This window comes from Artemia franciscana, chromosome 18 (assembly GCF_032884065.1).
Source record: "Artemia franciscana chromosome 18, ASM3288406v1, whole genome shotgun sequence".
Classification (NCBI taxonomy): domain Eukaryota; kingdom Metazoa; phylum Arthropoda; class Branchiopoda; order Anostraca; family Artemiidae; genus Artemia; species Artemia franciscana.
The window spans coordinates 24,460,291-24,479,823 of record NC_088880.1 but is presented as its reverse complement, the minus strand read 5'-3'; the positions used below and the strand labels follow the sequence as shown (position 1 = coordinate 24,479,823).

At 35.2% G+C, this 19,533-nt stretch overlaps 1 protein-coding gene across 1 annotated transcript in view; it reads right to left on the bottom strand.

The window, feature by feature from the left end:
- Positions 1–2,776: 2,776 nt before the first annotated feature.
- The window catches only part of LOC136038406 (low-density lipoprotein receptor-related protein 1-like), a 99,976-nt gene continuing 83,219 nt past the window's right edge, over positions 2,777–19,533 (bottom strand). Inside the window, exons 18-20 of the mRNA XM_065721479.1 lie at positions 16,649–16,853; positions 12,562–12,977; positions 2,777–2,916 (exon numbers count right to left, since the gene is read on the bottom strand). Coding sequence (XP_065577551.1) covers positions 2,777–2,916; positions 12,562–12,977; positions 16,649–16,853 — 761 coding nt within the window. The remainder of the gene's footprint in view (positions 2,917–12,561; positions 12,978–16,648; positions 16,854–19,533) is intronic.

The window sequence follows — 19,533 nt, the reverse complement described above, 5'->3', positions numbered from 1 at the left end:
ACCAGAGTCAAGAGTTGAATTTAAATAATTCAAGAGAGTTGCACATGCATGCTCAGTTGAATGTTTCGCCCTAAAACCAAACTGAAAATCATGGAAAAAGTGTTTAGAATTAAGAAAATCAAGAAGTCGAGAAAGCATAGCTTTTTCAAAAATTTTACTAAACACTGATAAAAGAGATATGGGACGATAATTTGCAGGATCATTCCTTGATCAACCTTTAAAAAGGATGATAACACGAGCACGCTTTAGAGCACTTGGGAAGACACCATTTTCAAAACAAAGATTGACAAGTCTCGTGAGGGCAAACACAATGACAGGAAGAATGAACTTGACAACCTTAGTCGGAATACGGTCTGGGCTAGAGGATGAAGAACCCCTCAAACAATTGACAATTCTGGCTATTTCAGCTTCAGAGACAGGTTCAAATACCATTGATTTAGGACAAGGTGGTCCTAGATAAGACCTAAAATCAGGTAGAGAAGAAGAAGGACTTACAGAAGAGGCTGTAGTTTTGCCGATATAAGCAAAATAGGAAGTAAACGCATCTTGAACTTTTAGCTCACCCTCTACATTTTTCCCGCCAATCACAACACTTGAAGGGACAGAAGGAGGCAGAAAAGATGGACTGATAACAGAATTGATTACTTGCCATGCCTTCCTAATGTCTTTACCGCACGCAGAGAATTTCCTATGATAAAATAACGATTTAGCCCTTCGGCAAAGCGAATTGTAAACTCTTCTATAAGCTTTGAAAAGTTGAAGCCGAGAATCACGCGAAAAAGGCTTAGAGCACCTGTAAGCCTTCCAAAGATAATTTTTCTTCCTCCAACTTTTAAGGAGTCCAGGGGTCATCCAAGGATTCAAAGGGGTTGTTCTTTTCGATGCTGGATTCGACTGGGTTCCATGACATGTATCAAAGATAACTTCTTTCAAAGAATCATAAAACGAATTAAACAAAGAATCTATGTCAGATCCATTTTCAGAAATACTCCACGAACGACCTCCCAACCGTGACCTAAGAATATGCAAGCCCTGACCATTAAATTTTAAAGAGGAAAAACCAGCTTCTTGGCTCCCCCTTGGCAACGAATCGGAAAAATCATACATGGAAAAAACAGGAAAATGGTCTGAGATATCACTCATCAATATAGAATTTCGAACCAAGGTCAAAGATGAAAAAATATTATCAAACAAAGAAGCGGTAGTGTTAGTTATGCGAGTTGGAATGCATGCAGAAGGTAGTGTTCCACAAGCGAGCATTGTCGAAAGAAAATCCAAGGACGAGGATGACCTCCGGTCACACAAATTAAGGTTGAAGTCGCCCATAATTAAAAGTTCAAAAGAATGAAGTTGGATTATTTCCAAGACCTCATCAAGAATCTGAAGGAAAGAGGGAACAGACCCACTAGAAGACTGGTATATATTACCAACAATCAAAGTTTTAGCTTGGGTTTTAATCTCAATAAATATAGATTCAAAAATTCCTTCTTCATTTCTTGACAGGTCATGTCTAACAGAGTACGGAAGATGTTCCGAAACATAAACAGCAAGGCCACCTTTAGCCATCCTACTTCGATTCAAATATTCCATCTTGTACCCAGGGAGATGCAATAGAGATTCGTTTTTTGAATCAAGGAAAGTCTCACAAAGACCAATGAAGTCAGGGTGGCCACTACGCACTATTTTTTTCAACTCATCAAACGAAGAGCAAAGACCCTGAACATTAAGCTGAAGTATAGAGAATCTACCATCTCGTTTGGATACTCGATCTAAATCCGATACGTATTTACTACTAACTGAAAAATGGGAATTTGATGGTGATTTGTTAGACTGACCCACTGAATTATTTATCAAACTAAGAACATCAATAGGGTTATTTTGAAGATCAAATAGTCGCTCACCCAAGGAGGAGATGTCACCCAAACTAGAGTCAGACAAATTAAAAAAAAACATACAAACTATGGTCAAAACTATATATATGATATAAACTATATGGCTCATTTTTCAGTTTTCACTGTCATTTTCACTCGATTTGGGAAAATTGGCTCCAACTTTGCCTCCGCCAGGATATTGAAAAAACTACGCCACTATCAGTGTGGTCATCTTAAAAACCATTTCTTATGCTAGTGGACTGCCTGTAAAGTGGCTAGCTTATGAACGTGAAGGCACGATTTAACCAAACTATGAACATTACTTAAAACCTCAAATGGCACTCGCTTCTAGCATTAAAACTATCGATGGGTCTACACCCTATCTCCTCCTTAACTAAAACCTGAGTAGTTAATCCCAAATAGATTTTGAATTGAGGTCCAAGAAGCCTCTTGATGGATGCATGATGGCAAGAATCAGGAATGTAAACAGGATATTTCCTTGGAGAGGGGAAGGACGAAAGGCAATAATAAAAAAAAACATTTCGTTTGGTAATTTGTGTAAGGAGTAGAATATTGTTTGATCTCGATCTCGAAGGGGGGCAGACCCTCCCCCGATGTAAGTCATGACAACAATGCTCTCCCTTCACCAAATCAAATCGAGCATAGAAACCCACTATTCAGCTTGAATGGATTCCTCCTCCGCGGAACTCCCCCCCCCCCGGAAAAAAGCAACCGCTCCTATTAATTAGGATGACACAAAGATGACTTTAGGATGATTTTGGAATCCCTATATATATATGATTTCTTTATTATTATTTTTTGTAAAAAAAAAAAAGAAAAAAAAAAACTACAAAAAGAAAAGCACGACAACAAATGAAATATTCTGGGTCAAAAAGTGATATATGCTATAACATACCGGTACAAGTTCTTCCGTCTTCCTTTAGTTTCATTACATGCGGACACTGGCATACGTAAGTTTTGTTAAAACTTATTAAACAAAGATGAGAACAATTGCCATTATCAGATCCACAGGGATTAGCACCATCTATAAATGATAAAACTTACAAAATATAAAACACAGTAAAACCTAAAGGAATTGGCGTATAGGATTTAAATGCTCCATGCCTACCTTAATTTGAAGCTCATCCCTTTTCTTCAGAAAGCCAGAAAGGTTCAACAGAGCTAAAATTACAGTCTCCATAGAAACCAAAGAAAATCAATGAAAACTACTGATAAAACTATAAAGTTTATCACAGAACTCCTATAGACGATTTGAACAGCTCATATGTGGCATGGTTTAGGCTAAGACTTGCATACTGAAAACTAGGTTTGGTAGTTTTTGAAAAAAGACCTAAGAAACTCAACTATTAACAAAAAACTCTTCTGTTTTGCATTTCACAGAAGAAATATAGGTAAGAGACAAGGGAGACAGTTAGCTTTTGGAAAGGGTAATTTGGAGCTTTCATCAATCAAAGAACTCTCCCAGTTAACAATAATAGCTAAATTAATGAGGTCAGAATGAAATACACAAAACTTTTTATATTTATAGAAAATATTCTTTTTTTTATCTCTTCTTTATCGACTCCGCTTTCTTTAACATGCATTGTTTAATTTCAGAACTTTACGTTTTAAACTCATGTATTGCCAGAACAATTATTTGTTCTTAAATTATTAATAGCTTCTTAGATGATCAGAATATTTATGCCAGGTGATCCACCACTGTCATACATGTGCACTACTAGTGCAAATAATCGACATAATACAAATACACTGAAAAACAAGAGCTAAGAGGTCACATGGCACTTGTTACGAGCCCGTAAGAGCGAAGAGCTCATATGGTATGAGCTCTAACAAATTTCTATGAATCAATAGATTGATTTAAAAGGAAAATCAGAGGCTTAATGCCTGTCGGGATTTAAAATAAGAGCTCTGAGTCACGAGGTCCTTCTAAATATCTAAATTCATTAAGATCTAATCACCCACTCGTAAGTTATAAATACCTCATTTTTTCTAACTTTTCCTCTCCCTTTAGCCCCCAGACGTTCTATTCTGTGAAAACGACTTTATCAAGTCAGTTTGTACAGCTCCCTGACACGCCTACCAATTTTCATTGTCCTAGCACGCCCAGAAGCACCAAACTCACCAAAGCACTGAACCCCACCTCCTGACTCCCCCAAAGAGAGCGAATCAATTATAGTTACGTCAATCACGTATTTACGACATTTGCTTATTATACCCACCAAGCTTCATCCCGACTTCTCCACTCTAAGCGTTTTCCAAGATTTCGGGCTTCCTCCTCGAACTCCTCCCAGTGTCAACAGATCTGGTCGGGATTTGAAATAAGAGCTCTGAGCCATGAGTTCCTTCTACAAATCAAATTTCATTAAGATCCGGTTACCCGTTCACAAGTTAAAAATACCTCAATTTTTCTAATTTTTCCATATCAACACCCTCCAGCTCCTCCAAAGAGAACAGATCCGTTCCAATTATTTCAATCACGTATCTATAACTTGTGCTTATTCTTCCCATCAAGTTTCATCCCGACTTCTCCACTCTAAGCGGTTTTCAAGATTTTTGTTTCCACCTCCGAACCCCTATCTCCCCGAATCTGATTCGAATTGAAAATGGAGCATCTGAGACACAAGATCTTTCTATATATCAAGTTTCATTAAGATCCAATCACCCATTCATAAGGTAAAGATACCTCAATTTTTACGTTTCCAAGAATTCTGGTTTCCCCAATGCCACCGGATCTGGTTGGGATTTAAAATAAGAGCTTTAAAGCACAAGATCCTTCTAAACATAAAATTTCATTAAGATCTGATCATCCGTTCGTAAGTTACAAATACCTCATTTTTTCAAATTTTTCCATATTACTCCCCCCCCCCCAAATTCCACCAAAGAAAGCGGATCCGATCCGGTTATGTCAGTCACGTATCTTGGACATGTTTTTATTCTTCCCACCAAGTTTCATCCTAATCTCTCCGCTTTAAGTGTTTTCAAAGATTTCCGGTCCCCCCAACTCCCCCCCCCCCAATGACGCTGGATCCAGTCGGGATTTAAAATAAAAGATCTGAGTTACAAGTTCCTTCTAAATATGAAATTTCATTAAGATCTGAACACTCCTTCGTAAGTTAAAAATGCCTCGTTTTTTCTAATTTTTCAGAATTAACCCTCCCCCCAACTCCCCCAAATCAACAAATCCCGTTTGTTGACTTAAATGATTAATCAAGAATTATACTGAAAAAATTATATTACAAATACGTTCTTTTGTATGTACAACACTGTAGATAAAAATAAAAATTACAATGAAACAACATCTTGAATTGGCGAGCTTTCAGCAATTAATATCATTATATAAAATATTCACTTTAATTTTTTAGTTATTTCAAAGGAATGATCAATACGCATATAGTTTTCAATGAAACAAAAATAACACAGCGGGCTTAAGAATTTTACAGTTAGGGGAGGGGGAAGGGGGTAGTTGCCGAAATCTTGTTTGTAGTAATTTTTGTTCAATTTAAGTTTGAAATATTCAATCAAAATTTTAGTCGTTTCAGGATTTATTTATTCACTTGTATTAGCGCCTGTTGTATATTTGTTTTCTATGATTAGCCAACAATTACGAACAAATTATGAACAAAGTTTTCCTTCTTTAAAAATCAATTTATTTCATTAATATTAGTTCCTGTTGTCTCTTTCTTTGATTTGATTGTTTATTTAATTTCTGTTCGTTTTGGCCTTCATTTATTCTTCAACAGTAATTTCTGGCAGTTTAAGTTTGAATTATTGCAGAAATTTATTTTTGCTTGTATTAAGCTTAATGAGGTTTTACTTTTCTTTCAAAAACTTCTTTTTCAGATTTTTTCTTTGAATTAACCACTGGGGTTGGTAACAAAGCTAAACCTTGTTCTAAAACCTCGTATTTTTCAACAAAGTCAATCGGCAGTTGAAGCGATTTGAGCCTATATTTTTAAACAAGAAAAGAATGAATCATGTCTTCGATCAGAGAAAGGGGAACAAAATTTGCAGAATCATACAAAGAGAAGACACAATTTTATTCAAACGTCTGGCATAGATGCCAGAGATAAATCGCTTTCCCTAAAACTAAACAAAAAAAGTAAATTAAAGTGCTCTTTCCTAAATTTCAAAAAGTACCTCATTTTTTCAATAGAAAAAAAATGGAGTAACAGCAAAACTGACGCCATTTTGAGGTGTTTCTCGTTCTTTTTAAAAATCTTACGTGATTTTTTCTATAATAACATTTTAATTTTGAAATTAATGAAGTTAATAATTACCGTTCCTGAATCAGCTACAATTGGCAATTCTCGCTAGACAGTTCTTTAGGAATTTATTTTTAAACTTTGGGTTACTATGAATTTAACCATTTTGAGCCTCATTAAGGGCTCAAAATTATATTTTCTCCATAAGCTATTATTGAACCATGAAAGGAGATAAATAAGGCATCAAATTATACATTCACTTTAATCTTAGCTAAATTATATTGCCTTTGGCAGTCTCACCAAAACAAATCCTTACATCTACTCTAGACTGCACTAAAAAGCGGCTGTAAATCAGCCACTAAAATTCCACCATTGAAAATAAAGGGATGAAAGATTTATCCAAAAAGATACCTTGCGACAACGTAGTGGATGCAGCTGTGCGTTCTCATCGAAAGGTGGCAAGTTCAATCCCGCGTGTCGCAATGAAATTGTCTTGTAGAATTCGTTCGGATAATTTTTCGTTCGTTTTCTGTCTTAATGTCACTCTTTTTTATCATACGAAGAAACTTATTTTTAATTTAAACAGCATGAAAAGCTACGTGACTTGTTGCCAGGGGGCTGTTGAGCAGAAGAGCAATAACGTATAGCTTGTAAAACAGATTATTAATTGAGTTTTCCTTTAAAAGATTTTAAGAAAGGTAATTTTTTAGTAACTTAGAGCTTGGTCAAATGTCATTTGGACGTTCGACCATAATTTCTAAAAAGCCAACTATCATATACTAGTACTTAACTATTCCTCCAAACGAAAAAAAGGAAATCAAATTCACATACAAATATCTTGATACAATTCTAACTAAAACAAATCGTTAATTTAATTAATTTAAACATAAATAAATCGAGTTTAAATAAAATTAAATTCAATTTACTTATATTAAACTAATATCAACTAATTCATCGTTTTTAATTAAATTAATTCAATTTAATTGATCTCAATTCGTTTAAACTCAAAATTTAAATTATAAACACAAAGGTTACTTGTTTGTGCTTTAATGAAGCTTCTGTGAAATTAATTTAAGCTCAAAATGTATTTTTTTATTATTTTTTTCAAGAGATCCATATATTCACATTGTTAAAATTTTAACACTGTTATTACAACTACACTTCTTTGCGCTTGAGTGTCCCTTCTAAAAAATTGATTAAAACTAAAAAAAAAAATTAAGACAACCATATCCATAAAATTACTATTTCTACTACAAATAAAAAGTTACCTTTTTGTGCTTCACTACCCCTTCTATGAAATCAATCTAATCTCGAAATGTGCACTTTTTTAGGGAATCCTTATATTCAATTCCATTAAAATGACAATTTCAGGCCCCTTCTCAAAATTTACTCGCATAGATTTATTTTTAACAAAAAATCGAATTACTAATCATTTTTGTTTTACTGTGCGAACCTTGTTTTAAGAGTGGAAAAAAATTTATTCGTTTAAGTCTATCTCTACCAACAGTTAGACGGAGGAAACTCCTTCTCTTTTCTTTTTTTTTCCGTACTGTACTATTTGAGTGTCCTCTGTTGACAAATTGACTTGATTATTCGAAAATCAAATATACCGAAAATTTACACTTCTCAGTGGGGCAATAACTTGAAGGGTCTTTGTAGAAAAAATTATTCTTAAAATAGTCCAAAGGGGAAAGAAGTATTAAATGTAAAATCAAATTTTTATTAAACGATGAGAAAATGTCAAATGGATGGAAATCTAAAAGAAACATTGCATTCTTAGAATCAGCTTTGTTTTATAACTTGTAGACTAAATACTTAGTCTTATACTTAGTCTTGATATACTTAGTCTTAAATACTTAGTCTTGTATACTTAAATACTTTTCTTAGACTAAATACTTAAAGCGACAACAGGCATTTTCATATGTTTTAACTCTCAAACCTTGAAGAAGGAGCAGAAAAGACTGAAATTATTATTTTAATTTAACGTAGAAGGATGGAAAATTGATGCTAAAAAGAAGGTACCTCTCTCTAATTACTCATGAGTAATAAAACCAAGTGCTTTACCATTGAAATGGTTAAGGGGGGGGTGATCAAATATTTATTAAATTGTAAATTAACGAGACGAAAATGTCAGTTGTGAAATTTAAGAGAAAAACTGCATTCTAAGGAATGTATGGAGTATTTCTTTTTCTAAGGTTAAAATCAGACTGATTATAAAATGTAAAATGCTACCATACAAATGTATTTAATTCCAATAAATATTTTCCTGTAGTTGCGAGCCGAATAACAAATGTGTATTTTATAAGAAATAAATTTACGTTTACATAATGGGCGAGAATGTTCCCTCTGATTAGTTCAAAGGCTCCTTCCCCCCCCCCATTTCCTATTTTCTTCACCAAGATTTTTTTTTAAATACACTTTTTCCTTGTTCTCAAACCTACAACATATAAGCTTGGGCTGATGTGTGCGTAAATTGTGAGTTTGAGCTGATGTGAAAGTACATTGTTTGACTTTTGTTAAAAGCCTGGAATTTACAGGCTTTTTTTGAACCCCTGCGTCTTGTAAATACCATTGAACCCAAACCAATAAGAAACGTAAAAATTTGAAAGTTCTGAAAGAGTATATTTAAGACACGCTGATCATAGTTCTCATCATTTAAACCCCATGGCTATAAATAAAAGCGGTTTTAAACGCAACCTCTTTCCAATCACCTTTTGCATTCTTTCAAAAATCATCTTAATAGCCTTATTATCCCTTTTTGACATCGTTTTATAACTTTTGAGTTGACATCGTATTTTGCAAATAATCAGTTTTTCCGTAACTTTCAAACCTAATCTACTACCAATAAAGACTTTTAAGACAAAATTCGTGGCGCAAGGCCTTTAGAAAACCTATAGCTTGATTTGTCACTAATCAACCATTTGTCTATGTTTAAATGAAACCCAAGATGAACAGAAATTAAATAAACAATCATAGCAGAAAAACATACAAAATCCCAAAACAAGTAAAACTAAAGTTGAATATTCAAATCAAGCTTTTAACGACCAAAAATTACTTCGAGCAAGAGTTTGGCAACTGTCCCCTTTCCTCTCCCCTAACTGTAGAAGCCTAAAGCCTACTGCGTCATTGGCAGTTTAATGAAAACGAATTATATCACCAATATTCTTTTCGTACTTACAATATCAAAAATAAAAACAGAATCAATTCTTTAATTGCTGAAATTAAATCTTGAATTCCTTAGCCTTCAGCAATTAATTACAAATATAGATCAAATATTCAGTTTAATTTTATTAATTCTTTCCAACGACTGTTCGAGACATGTTTAATTAAATTAGATTCCAATTAAATTAGATTCCAATTAAATTAGATTCCAATTAAACGCAAATGATGCAGTAGGCTGTAGAATTTTACAGTTAGGGGAGGAGGAAGGGGGCAGTCGCCAAGCTCTTGTTTTTAGTGATTTTTGTTCGTTTTTACGTTTGATCTGATTACTCAATTGAACTTTTATTGATTTCAAGATTTAACTATTCATTTATACTAGTACCTGTCGTACATTTGTTTTCAATGATTAGCCAAAAATCATGAACAAATTCACACAATAAAAAATTAGTGATCAAACCGCAAACAAACAAAAACCTGAAAATCAAAGTTTATTAGGCCAACACTCAATTACGAATATTCAGCATGCTAATTAAAACTTCTTTAAGACTTGGTAAGTTCAATTTCGTTTGAAATACTGGAATCCCATGGATTCATTTTGAAAATCTTACAACAAAACTACCTCAAAACAAGGGGCCCCTCTTTTAGCAACATTGCCGGTTTAAAGAGAAAGACTACTTATTTATATATTTCTAAAATATCTTCAGGCCATTTGATAGCTCTTTTAGCAATATTGCCAGTTTTTGAAAGAAAGATTATTTAAACATATATTTCGGAAATATCTAAAGGCCATTTGACATCTTAAAAATCTTCTGAGAGCGTCAGCATCAGCTGACCATTATCAAACATCAAAGGCACAACAGGGAACTTCCAAAGGAATTCCCAAAGGCAAAAATTATACATCTCCTGTGTCGCCTATGTTTTCAATCAAAGCTGGTAGCACCCCAAGAAAATCCAAAAGCTTCAAAATTGCTCAAACGATATTTTCTTTTTTTAGTTTTATTGGCAGGTAAGTCTGAGCTTTAAAAAAAAAAAATCTGATCTGTTTAATCGAAAAAACAAAATTAAGCTTTATAAACGTTTGAAGTATCATTAAGACAATATTTCTATCTCCATCACAAAACGAGAGAAATTGTGAAGTTTTCCTAGGATTTCTTGGAAATTAGGTGTTGGCGTTTAGTTTTCTGTCGTTTGTTCGGGTCTCTTAACGAAGCTTTAATCTAAAAAAAAATTCACACTTTCTAAAGATGTGAAGTTTTGTTAAAACTGAATATCTCTATCTCCGAGACGAAACGAGAGAAATTAAGCACTTTTGTGAGATTTCTGGGAGGGTAGGAGTCCGCTTTTAATTTTTTGTCATTTATTCACATCTATTAACGAAGCTTTAATCCAAAGAACAAAATCTACACTTTCTAAAGATGTGAAGTTTCTTTAAAACTGAACTTCCCTATATCCGGGGCAAAACGGGAGAAATTAAGTGTTTTTGTGAGATTTCCAGGAGAGTAGGATTCCGCTTTTAATATTCTGTCGTTTATTATGGAATCCAGTTTTAGTTTCCTGACGTTTGCTCGGATCTCTTAACAAAGCTTTACTCGAAAGAACAAAATCTACACTTTCTAAAGATATGAAGTTTCTTTAAAAATAACTATCTCTATCTCCGGGACAAAACGGGAGTAAATAAGGGCTTTTGTGAAATATCTGGGAGAGCAGGAGTCCGCTTTTATTTTGGTTCGTTAATTCAGATCTCTCAACGAAACTTTACAAGTTATGGCCAGACCACCCGCTCAATTCTAAATAGTTTTGCCAACAAACTAAAAATTTGATAATGAATGAGATACTATTGAATGATAATATTACTGGCATCGTTCCAGACAGCTTTGGTGTTGGATTGGTCCATCCTATTCTCAAAAAAGGTAAACCAGCTGACCAGTGCACTTCATATCGTCTGATCACTGTTTCAACTACTTTTTGTAAGCTATTTGAATCCCTTATTTTTGATGAAATTGCACTTCAATGCTCTACTCCGGACGACCAGTTCGGGTTCAAAAAGCAGTCAGGAGGGGAACACGTTCACAGCGTTCTTGAAAATCTTCTTATTGATGCAGATAAAAACGGTGATCTTCTCGTCTTTGGAGCGCTTGATGTTAGTAGAGCCTTCGATTCTGGCATCCATAGCCATATCCTACTCAAAGCCCTTCAGCGAAGTGTTTCCCCTAGCATCATTTCCCCTGTTTACAGTATGTAAAATAAGCTCTCGGCTGTTATCCTGAGTCCCTCTCCGTCCAGCACTTTTCCTTCTAAAGAAATGCTGAGTGTCAAGAAAGGTGTACAAGGTGACAGAACTTCACCATCACTGTTTAATAACGCTATCATCGAAGCGCAAGAAGTAATAAAGCCATCGTGCTTTTTCCGAGGGATTAATCTTTCGCTGCTGAACTTTGCTGATGACACTCTTCATGTTTCTCGTTCGATATCTTTATTTCAACAAAATTACGACTCACTTGCAGCGGCATACAAGCAGATCGGAATTTCCATCAACGAATCTAAAACAGAGCTTCTTTTCTTCAATGGTTCAAAAAATGAGCTTTCAATTCACCTCTCCGTTAAAATTGGCGACACTCTGATTAAGCCTTTTAACGTATCTTGGCCTTCCTATTTCTTCTACATTGAAGGACACACGCTCAGCACTGACAAACCACCTCTGTTCTCGCCTATGAGCGTCTTACGGATTACTTGTTGCCAATAAGTATCGTTTCAACCGTCCTCTTCTTGCCCGGCTATACAATGCTTTCACTACCCCCCATCTGCTTGCTCTGGTTCCTTTCTGGAAAATATTCACAGCTACCGAAAAGAAAGCCATTTGCAGCGCATTTTACAGATATTCTAAGTTTCTCCTACGTCTCCCTTTGCGGCACAGCAATGGCGACATCTCTAGGAAATATAAAGTCACCAACCCTTACATGGCCATAGAGAGAAGAATCTCCAAATTCAGTACCAATGTTTTAAGAGCCAATCAACCCTGGACTAGTGTTATTTTATCATATTTGTAGTAGAAGTGTATTTAAATTTTTGTGCTTTTCTCTCTTTTTCTTTTATATACTCCGTCTTTTCCGCTTTTGACGGGTAATAATAATAATAATAATAATAATAATAATAATAATAATAATAATAATAATAATAATAATAATAATAATAATAATAATAATAATAGTATTAATAATAATACGGCCCTTCTCAAAGGTATCGCATAACCTTAAAATTGTGGCATCCTAATCTAGATTCTGATAGCTAAATCAAGGGTATATTACCTCTAGGTTGTCTGGAGGGGTGAACAATGGTCAAATCGAATGGCTGAGTTATGGTTTTCTCAACAATCCTCACATCAGAACCATTCCACTTATTTGCACTAACAACTGCGTTACTTCGCCAATCTGTCCAGTAGACCCTATTTTCAAACACTGAAACAGCAAAAGGATGTGACAGAGCTCTGTGGCTTCTTAGCACCTCCCTAATATCAGTCCCGTCGTAATTAGTTGTGTGAAGAGTGTCAGACCGCGCATCAACCCAGTAGAGCCGGGTTGATGAGTAATCAAGAGCAATTCCGTTGGGCCAAGCTCCTTCTCGTGAGGTATCAAATCGAACGACAACCCGTCTACCTTCTCCACTCATGCTGCAGGATTCAATACGGGGGCGTCCAGTGTCCCAGTCGCTCCAAAATAGAATCCTAAGGAATAAAAAGTATTTTATTGTTCATTTTGTTATTTTGCGTCATCCGTCACAAATCTTTACTTCTTTTTTGTTACCTTTTTTAATTTCTCTTACCTTTCATTATTTTTCGTTTTTATTCTTTTTTATATATATTTTTTTTACGTAGTTAGAAAAATAAAATTTTAAGGTAAAAAATATCTTAAAAAACAAATAATGGAACATTAAATATACAGAAAAGATTGTAAAGACAATAATTGTTCTTTTATTGATATTTCTTAACTATCTAAATAATAAGCGATTTGAATCTATTGCCGAAAATTCTACAATTTTACACTTTCTCGTCATCTCATTTCCGTACCAGGTTTTTTTTTTTTGTTTTTTTTTACTCTGCAAAAGTTAAATGAAGACATTTGATTGTAGAAACAATAATTGTTTCTTTTATTGACTTTTCTAAACAATAAGCAATTTGAGTCTCCAACAAAAGATTCCAAGATTTTGCACTTTCTTGTCAACTCATTTCCATACTAGGTTCTTTTTTTACACAGCAAAAGTCAAATGAAGACATTTGAAAATGAACTAAAAGAACCTCACAATAGGCTAGGAAGTAGTAAAAAATGAAAAGAAAAAAGGGTGACGACTAATGGCGAAGTGGGAGGGAAGGTTCAAAGCAAAAGATACAAAAGTTGTTACTGTAATTAAACCAAATCAACGAAGTTGTTTTATTTCTTTATAATTTGATTACTTATTATCCAGCAAGACTGTGAACTTTGCGGTCAACTATATTCTCAAGAAACATTGATGGATCTCAGACCAGAAAAGTAATGAATCCGGCTATTGGGCTCCCGGCAAGCAACGTTGCCCCTTGGCACGGTTGTCGAGAAGTAAGGATGCCAACCATGCTATAGCATTCCCCTCAGGTGACGCAACTTTGGATACGGCCACGAACTTCGAAGCAAGCCATAGCTTTGGGAAAACCAACAACAGTCATAAAAGAAACAAAATCAAGAATAACTATTGGTTGTTGAAAGGTTAGATCTGTTAAGCAAGAAGCTACACAAGCTCTCTTTGGTCCATGAGATGGAAAATTACAGGATTGACAAACAAAACGGCCAAATCAACATTGGTAAGCTGCAATATAAATAAGTTCGGAAAACGACAAAGAAGCAATATAAATAAGTTCGGAAAACGACAAAGAAGCAATATAAATAAGTTCGGAAAACGACAAAGAAGCAATATAAATAAGTTCGGAGCTAACAAACTGTTTCGATGCCCTAAACTTGAATGAGGAAGAAAACTACGATCCCGGGCAAACATGGGAGACTTTCAAAACAGCGATCAGAGAGACCATCGAAGGGATCTTAGACCGAACGAAAAGGAAACGACAGCATTGGATTACCCCCAGAATCCTGTCAATAGTTAGAGAGCGAAGGAAAAAGATAATCGGCCCTAAAGATGTCACGAAAGAATTGCACAGACAGGTCAAGCACTCTGCTCATCTAGACCGCTGCGAAAGGTGGGAAGACACTCCTTTGTCATTAAAAAAATCAGCACGCGCTCATGACACCAACAAACTCTACTAGTTGATTCTCAAGGAATCAACTGGTAAGAAAGCTGGTGTCTCTGAAGTCGTAAAAGGCAGATCAGGAAAAGCAATTAGATGTCTCAAGGAGCATTTGACCAGATGGAAAGATCACTTCCAAACCCTACTTAAACCGTCCCCATCATCAACTCAAGGTGGTTTCCTCCCTTGTGTTCAAAAGGAGCCCTATAGTTGATCGACAAATGTTAGGCACCCTAACAAGAGCGGAAATACTCAAAACGATTAAAGCCCCGAAGAGATACAAAGCTCTGGACTGAAATGGTCTCACCTGGAACTATTCAAACAGTGCCACGGAATTACTGTAGAACAGCTCCATGGTATACTTGAAGAGGTATAGAGTATCAATACTTCCCTAAAGGATTAGAAGACACTAGTTGTTCTCCCATTCTACAAGAAAGCTGATAGATATGAGTGCAAAAAAAACCGAGGAACAAGTCTAATTGACATTGGGGTAAAAATATTTGAGATTATTCTCCTTGACCAATACAAGGGGGCAATAGAGAAAATAAACTGTGAAAAACAAGCCAGATTCCGTTCTGGTAGAAGACACACTGGCAATATTTTTGCACCCCACTTCACTATCAAGCATTTTGAAAGGTATAATTTGCCCTTATTCTGATATTTCTGGACTTCGTTGCCACTGTTGACTTAATCACATGCCAAAAACATCGGAAAACTCTAGAAAATGACGGAATGCCCCTGAAATTAATTCGAAGTGCTTAAGGCATTCTATGAGGGGTCAGCGAGCCAAGTTCCAGTTTACATAGGAGAGACCAAAAAATTCCTGGTTGAGTTAGGAGTAAAACAGGGCTGCATCCTGTCCCCGACTCGGTTTAACTACTGTGTTGATTGGGTGCTTGAGAATGCCCTATCTTCTCATAAAGGATTTCAGATTGGACAGAACCTTTCACTTGAAGACATTGACCAAGCTGATGATGTCGGAATCCTCTCAGACCCAGAGACTGCTCAAACTATACTTGGTGATTTGATGACATGGGCAGACCACATTGGCTTGAAAGTCAATAATGCGAAGACAAAATTTAAGAGAATAAGCCACGCTGATCCTCTTTCGCTAACTCTAAATCAAGTACAGTTGGATCAAATCGACAGGTTCACATACCTTGGCTCCCAGATATGTACTATGACTCTTCAGACGCTCATATTCAGCAGCGATTTCAGAAAGCACAGATAGTCTCAAAAACCGTTACAGAACAGGCGTGAAAATAGCGTACACAATAAAATTTGAGTCTACTGAACTTTAGTTCAAACATTTGCATTTTTTTTTCTTTATGGATGTGAAACTTGGTAAGTGAAGCAACTACATGAGAATGCATTGAAGATGTGTGAGCATACCTGTCTGCATCGTATCCTCAGTATATACCAGCGTTATCGCATATCAAACGTGGATATACGCCAAATATGTGGCATTAAGAGATGCATTGCAATCATAATCGAAGAGTGTCGACTGAAATGGATAGACCACGTCTTACAGAGGCCACCAGAGTACCACCACCAGAGGCCGACAGAGACCTCACCGAATCCTCATAGCTGAGCCACTCAGCTCATGCAAAAGACGCCAAGGAGGACATCGACAAAACTGGTGAAAGCTTATTAAATCAAATATTTGACTTTGGGGGGGGGGCTACAGAAATTTCGGGCACTACATGCTCCAAACAGCTCTCGAACACCCTTGATGCAGGACACAATAGAAACGCCTAATTCCCACCACAAGCACAAGAAAATAAATTATCGTAAATCAGCAAAATTATTATACGAGACTACAATGTCAGAGTGTGAATATCAAACCTTACCAAATCCACTCCCCATGATAGCCTGGTGCAGGGGGAGGGAGGGATGGTTTTACACCTGACCCCCTGCCCCAATTTATGTCCAGCTCATAAATCGTAACAACAATGCAAACAAACAAACTTTTCATGCGTTTACTTTTTGATGTGTTTTTTTTTTTACCCCAGCCCTGAAAAAAAAACTTGGCCACGGCCCTGATCATGTGTAATCTAATGAAATGCAATGTAATAGACTCTATCACCCTATATTAAAAATACAAAGGGCAAATAAACAATATTCACCCATATCTAGGATCGAGAGCGATTGCACGTGGACTTTCCATATCGCCTGCAATAAGGGTACGTCGATAGCTACCATTCAATTTAGCGACTTCTATTTGATCTAAGTTGGATTCAACCCAGTAGAGATTCTCACCAATCCAATCTATGGCCAGACCTTCGGCAGTTGACAGCCCTGTTTGTACGACTACTTCGATATTGGTTATTGCTTGAATAAAAAAAGAAAAAAAAAGAAGGTAAATCATATGATCAGCATAAGCTAACCTCTGAACACAATCATAAGCAGACATTTAGATATTAGACATTTAATGAAACAGCAGCTTAGAAAACGCACTGTCAATTTAATTAAGGAAAGTCAAAATTTCATTCACAAATATTCCAATACGTCTCTTTTTGTCATTGATTAGCATCAGTTGTGCAAATAGGAGGAGGGTGTATCCCCCTTCCCGAAATTCGATTATTTCTACAAGTATCCCATATTTTATCATTCTCTACATAAACTGTATTTAAACCTGTCTTTTGTGAGCCAGAATTTTGCTTGATTTTTACAATTTAAAACAAAGTTAAAACTATAAAAGATTAAAAATAAAAAGAGAGAAGATACGGTAAAATAGAGAGACAAATAACGTTTCAATATAGGAAAGCTAGTTCAATAAGATGGTTTGAAAAACTACAAGTAGTTTAAAGCTTAGAAATAATTCCAAATCTTGCAATAATCTAAAGTAAGCCTGCTTCTACACGACTTCTTCGAATTCCTATCGCTTTGTAATCAACTGTAATTCAGGAACTTAAATTTGAATAACGTGTAATAATCCGTTAAATAAAGTTGAATAATCCGTTAAATAATGTCGAATAATCCGTTAATAATCCATTAAATAAAGTTGAATAATCCGTTAAATAAAGTTGAATAATCCATTAATAATCCACTAAATAAAGTCGAATAATCCGTTAAATAAAGTTGAATAATCCGTTAATAGTCCGTTAAATAAAGTTGAATAAGTCATTAAATAAAGTTGAATAATCCGTATTTCGACCAAAACGTTTCCAACGTTTTGGTTGAGTGACAGACTTTTTTTTTTTTTTTTTTTTGATGATTTGAGTTAGATTTTATGGTAATAACTTGGATTAAATTGACAAAATATGAAGTTTTCACGACATAAATTTGTTGTTTTAAGGAAGAAGACACCAGCCAACTTAGAATCTCATTTTCTGCAGAACTAAGGATTACAAACGAAGGTAACTTGTGAATACTAGGAGCATCAGGGAAGGGGGAATGATTAGATGAAGGCTCATGGGCACAAGATGCAATATTAGAGGCAAGGTGCAGAGCACAAAGTCATGTACACTTTCGCCGTTCATAACCAATTATAATTAAATTATATTTGAGATTCAAATGAAATAATGAACGATGCTGAATACTTCAACTCCCCTTCACTGTAATAGCTTCACTATCCCTCTTGTTGATTGTATTCTTTGGCTTGCTTTCTCTATTACTAACAATCTTTCGAGCTTACGTCAGCGTACTGTTTGTGAAATAAGCAAAAAGATTCAGATTGGTTACGCAAAAATTGTTGAAAACAGAGAGAAGTATAATAGGCGTGCGCTGGCAAACTTTATTCTACTTTTTGCGATCATTCTGTCCTTTATGCTTCAGGTCTTTTCCCACTTCTTAATAATGGTAATTTAAAAAGAATTCGGATAAATTATTTCAAATTTTGCAAATTTCTTCTGTATCTTCCACCTTGAACAAAAAACCGGACTCTTGTTAGAAAATTTTCAGTTCCTGAAATTACTTTAAAGTTAGAGATTCTTCACAGAAAGCTCTCTAGTACAGCTTCTACGCGCCTATCCCCTCACCACCGTCTTATCCGTTTTTTTCGTTGACTATGTGTGTGTATTTGTTTTTCTCTTTGTGTTTTCTCCACCATATTTACTTTGTGTATCGTGTGGGTGAAAAATAAAATTAATTAATTAATTAATAGGTGACTTAACATTCCAAAGCTTGCTTGCCCTTCAATGAGAAGCTTTTCACGGTAAGTGATTTTGAGTGGTAGCTACTGCATCGCTTATAATCTATTTTTGTAGACAGCTTTGTAGCTATCAATCTAAGTCCAGGAGCTGAATTCACATTACTTGACCCGAGAAACGTAAACTAGATTTTTACGAGGAAAAGCTTGAATAATCCCTGAATAGAATCTGTTGCGCGGAGGAACTTTTTTGAAAAGAGGAATTTCCACCAGGTAAAAACGTGGTAAACCGAAAATTCCCGTCCCCAAGCTTAAGTGCACTTACCACTTATGCAAATCTTGAAATTAAGAAACCAAAAAGAAAAGAAAAAACAAAAACGGTTTTTAAAATTCTAGCTTATACCCCTGTCGAACCCACTGCTCTGCTTTAAAGCCTGCTATTTAAATATGGTCTAGGATGGCAATGTTGGTATGGATTTCTATTGAATAATACAAAAAAGGTTGAAGGAAAAGCAGAATGCAAAGATTGAAGAAAAGTAGAATGCAGAAAAGCAGAATGCTTTAACAAAAGCAGAATGAAAAGGCTTTACATTTGGCACCTGATTGGTGGTTCTTTTATTTTATAGTAAATTTTCTTTTTTAAAATAGATAGAAAGGAAAGGTATCAAAATAATAACGAGGAAATCTGGCCAATTTAGTTTTAAAAAAAAGGAAAAACAACAATATTATAGCAGAAATTTAATCTATCATTTTATGTGAAACCTTCATTTTAAATGAGTCCTCTTTTACAGAAATATAAAAATGATCTATCCAGATCTGCGAGAAGACATGTTTTCCAGCAAGTCTCATCACTACAAAATATAGTAGCTCGCAAGATTTTAATACCCAAAGTTAAATTACGAATTACGATTACGATAGACA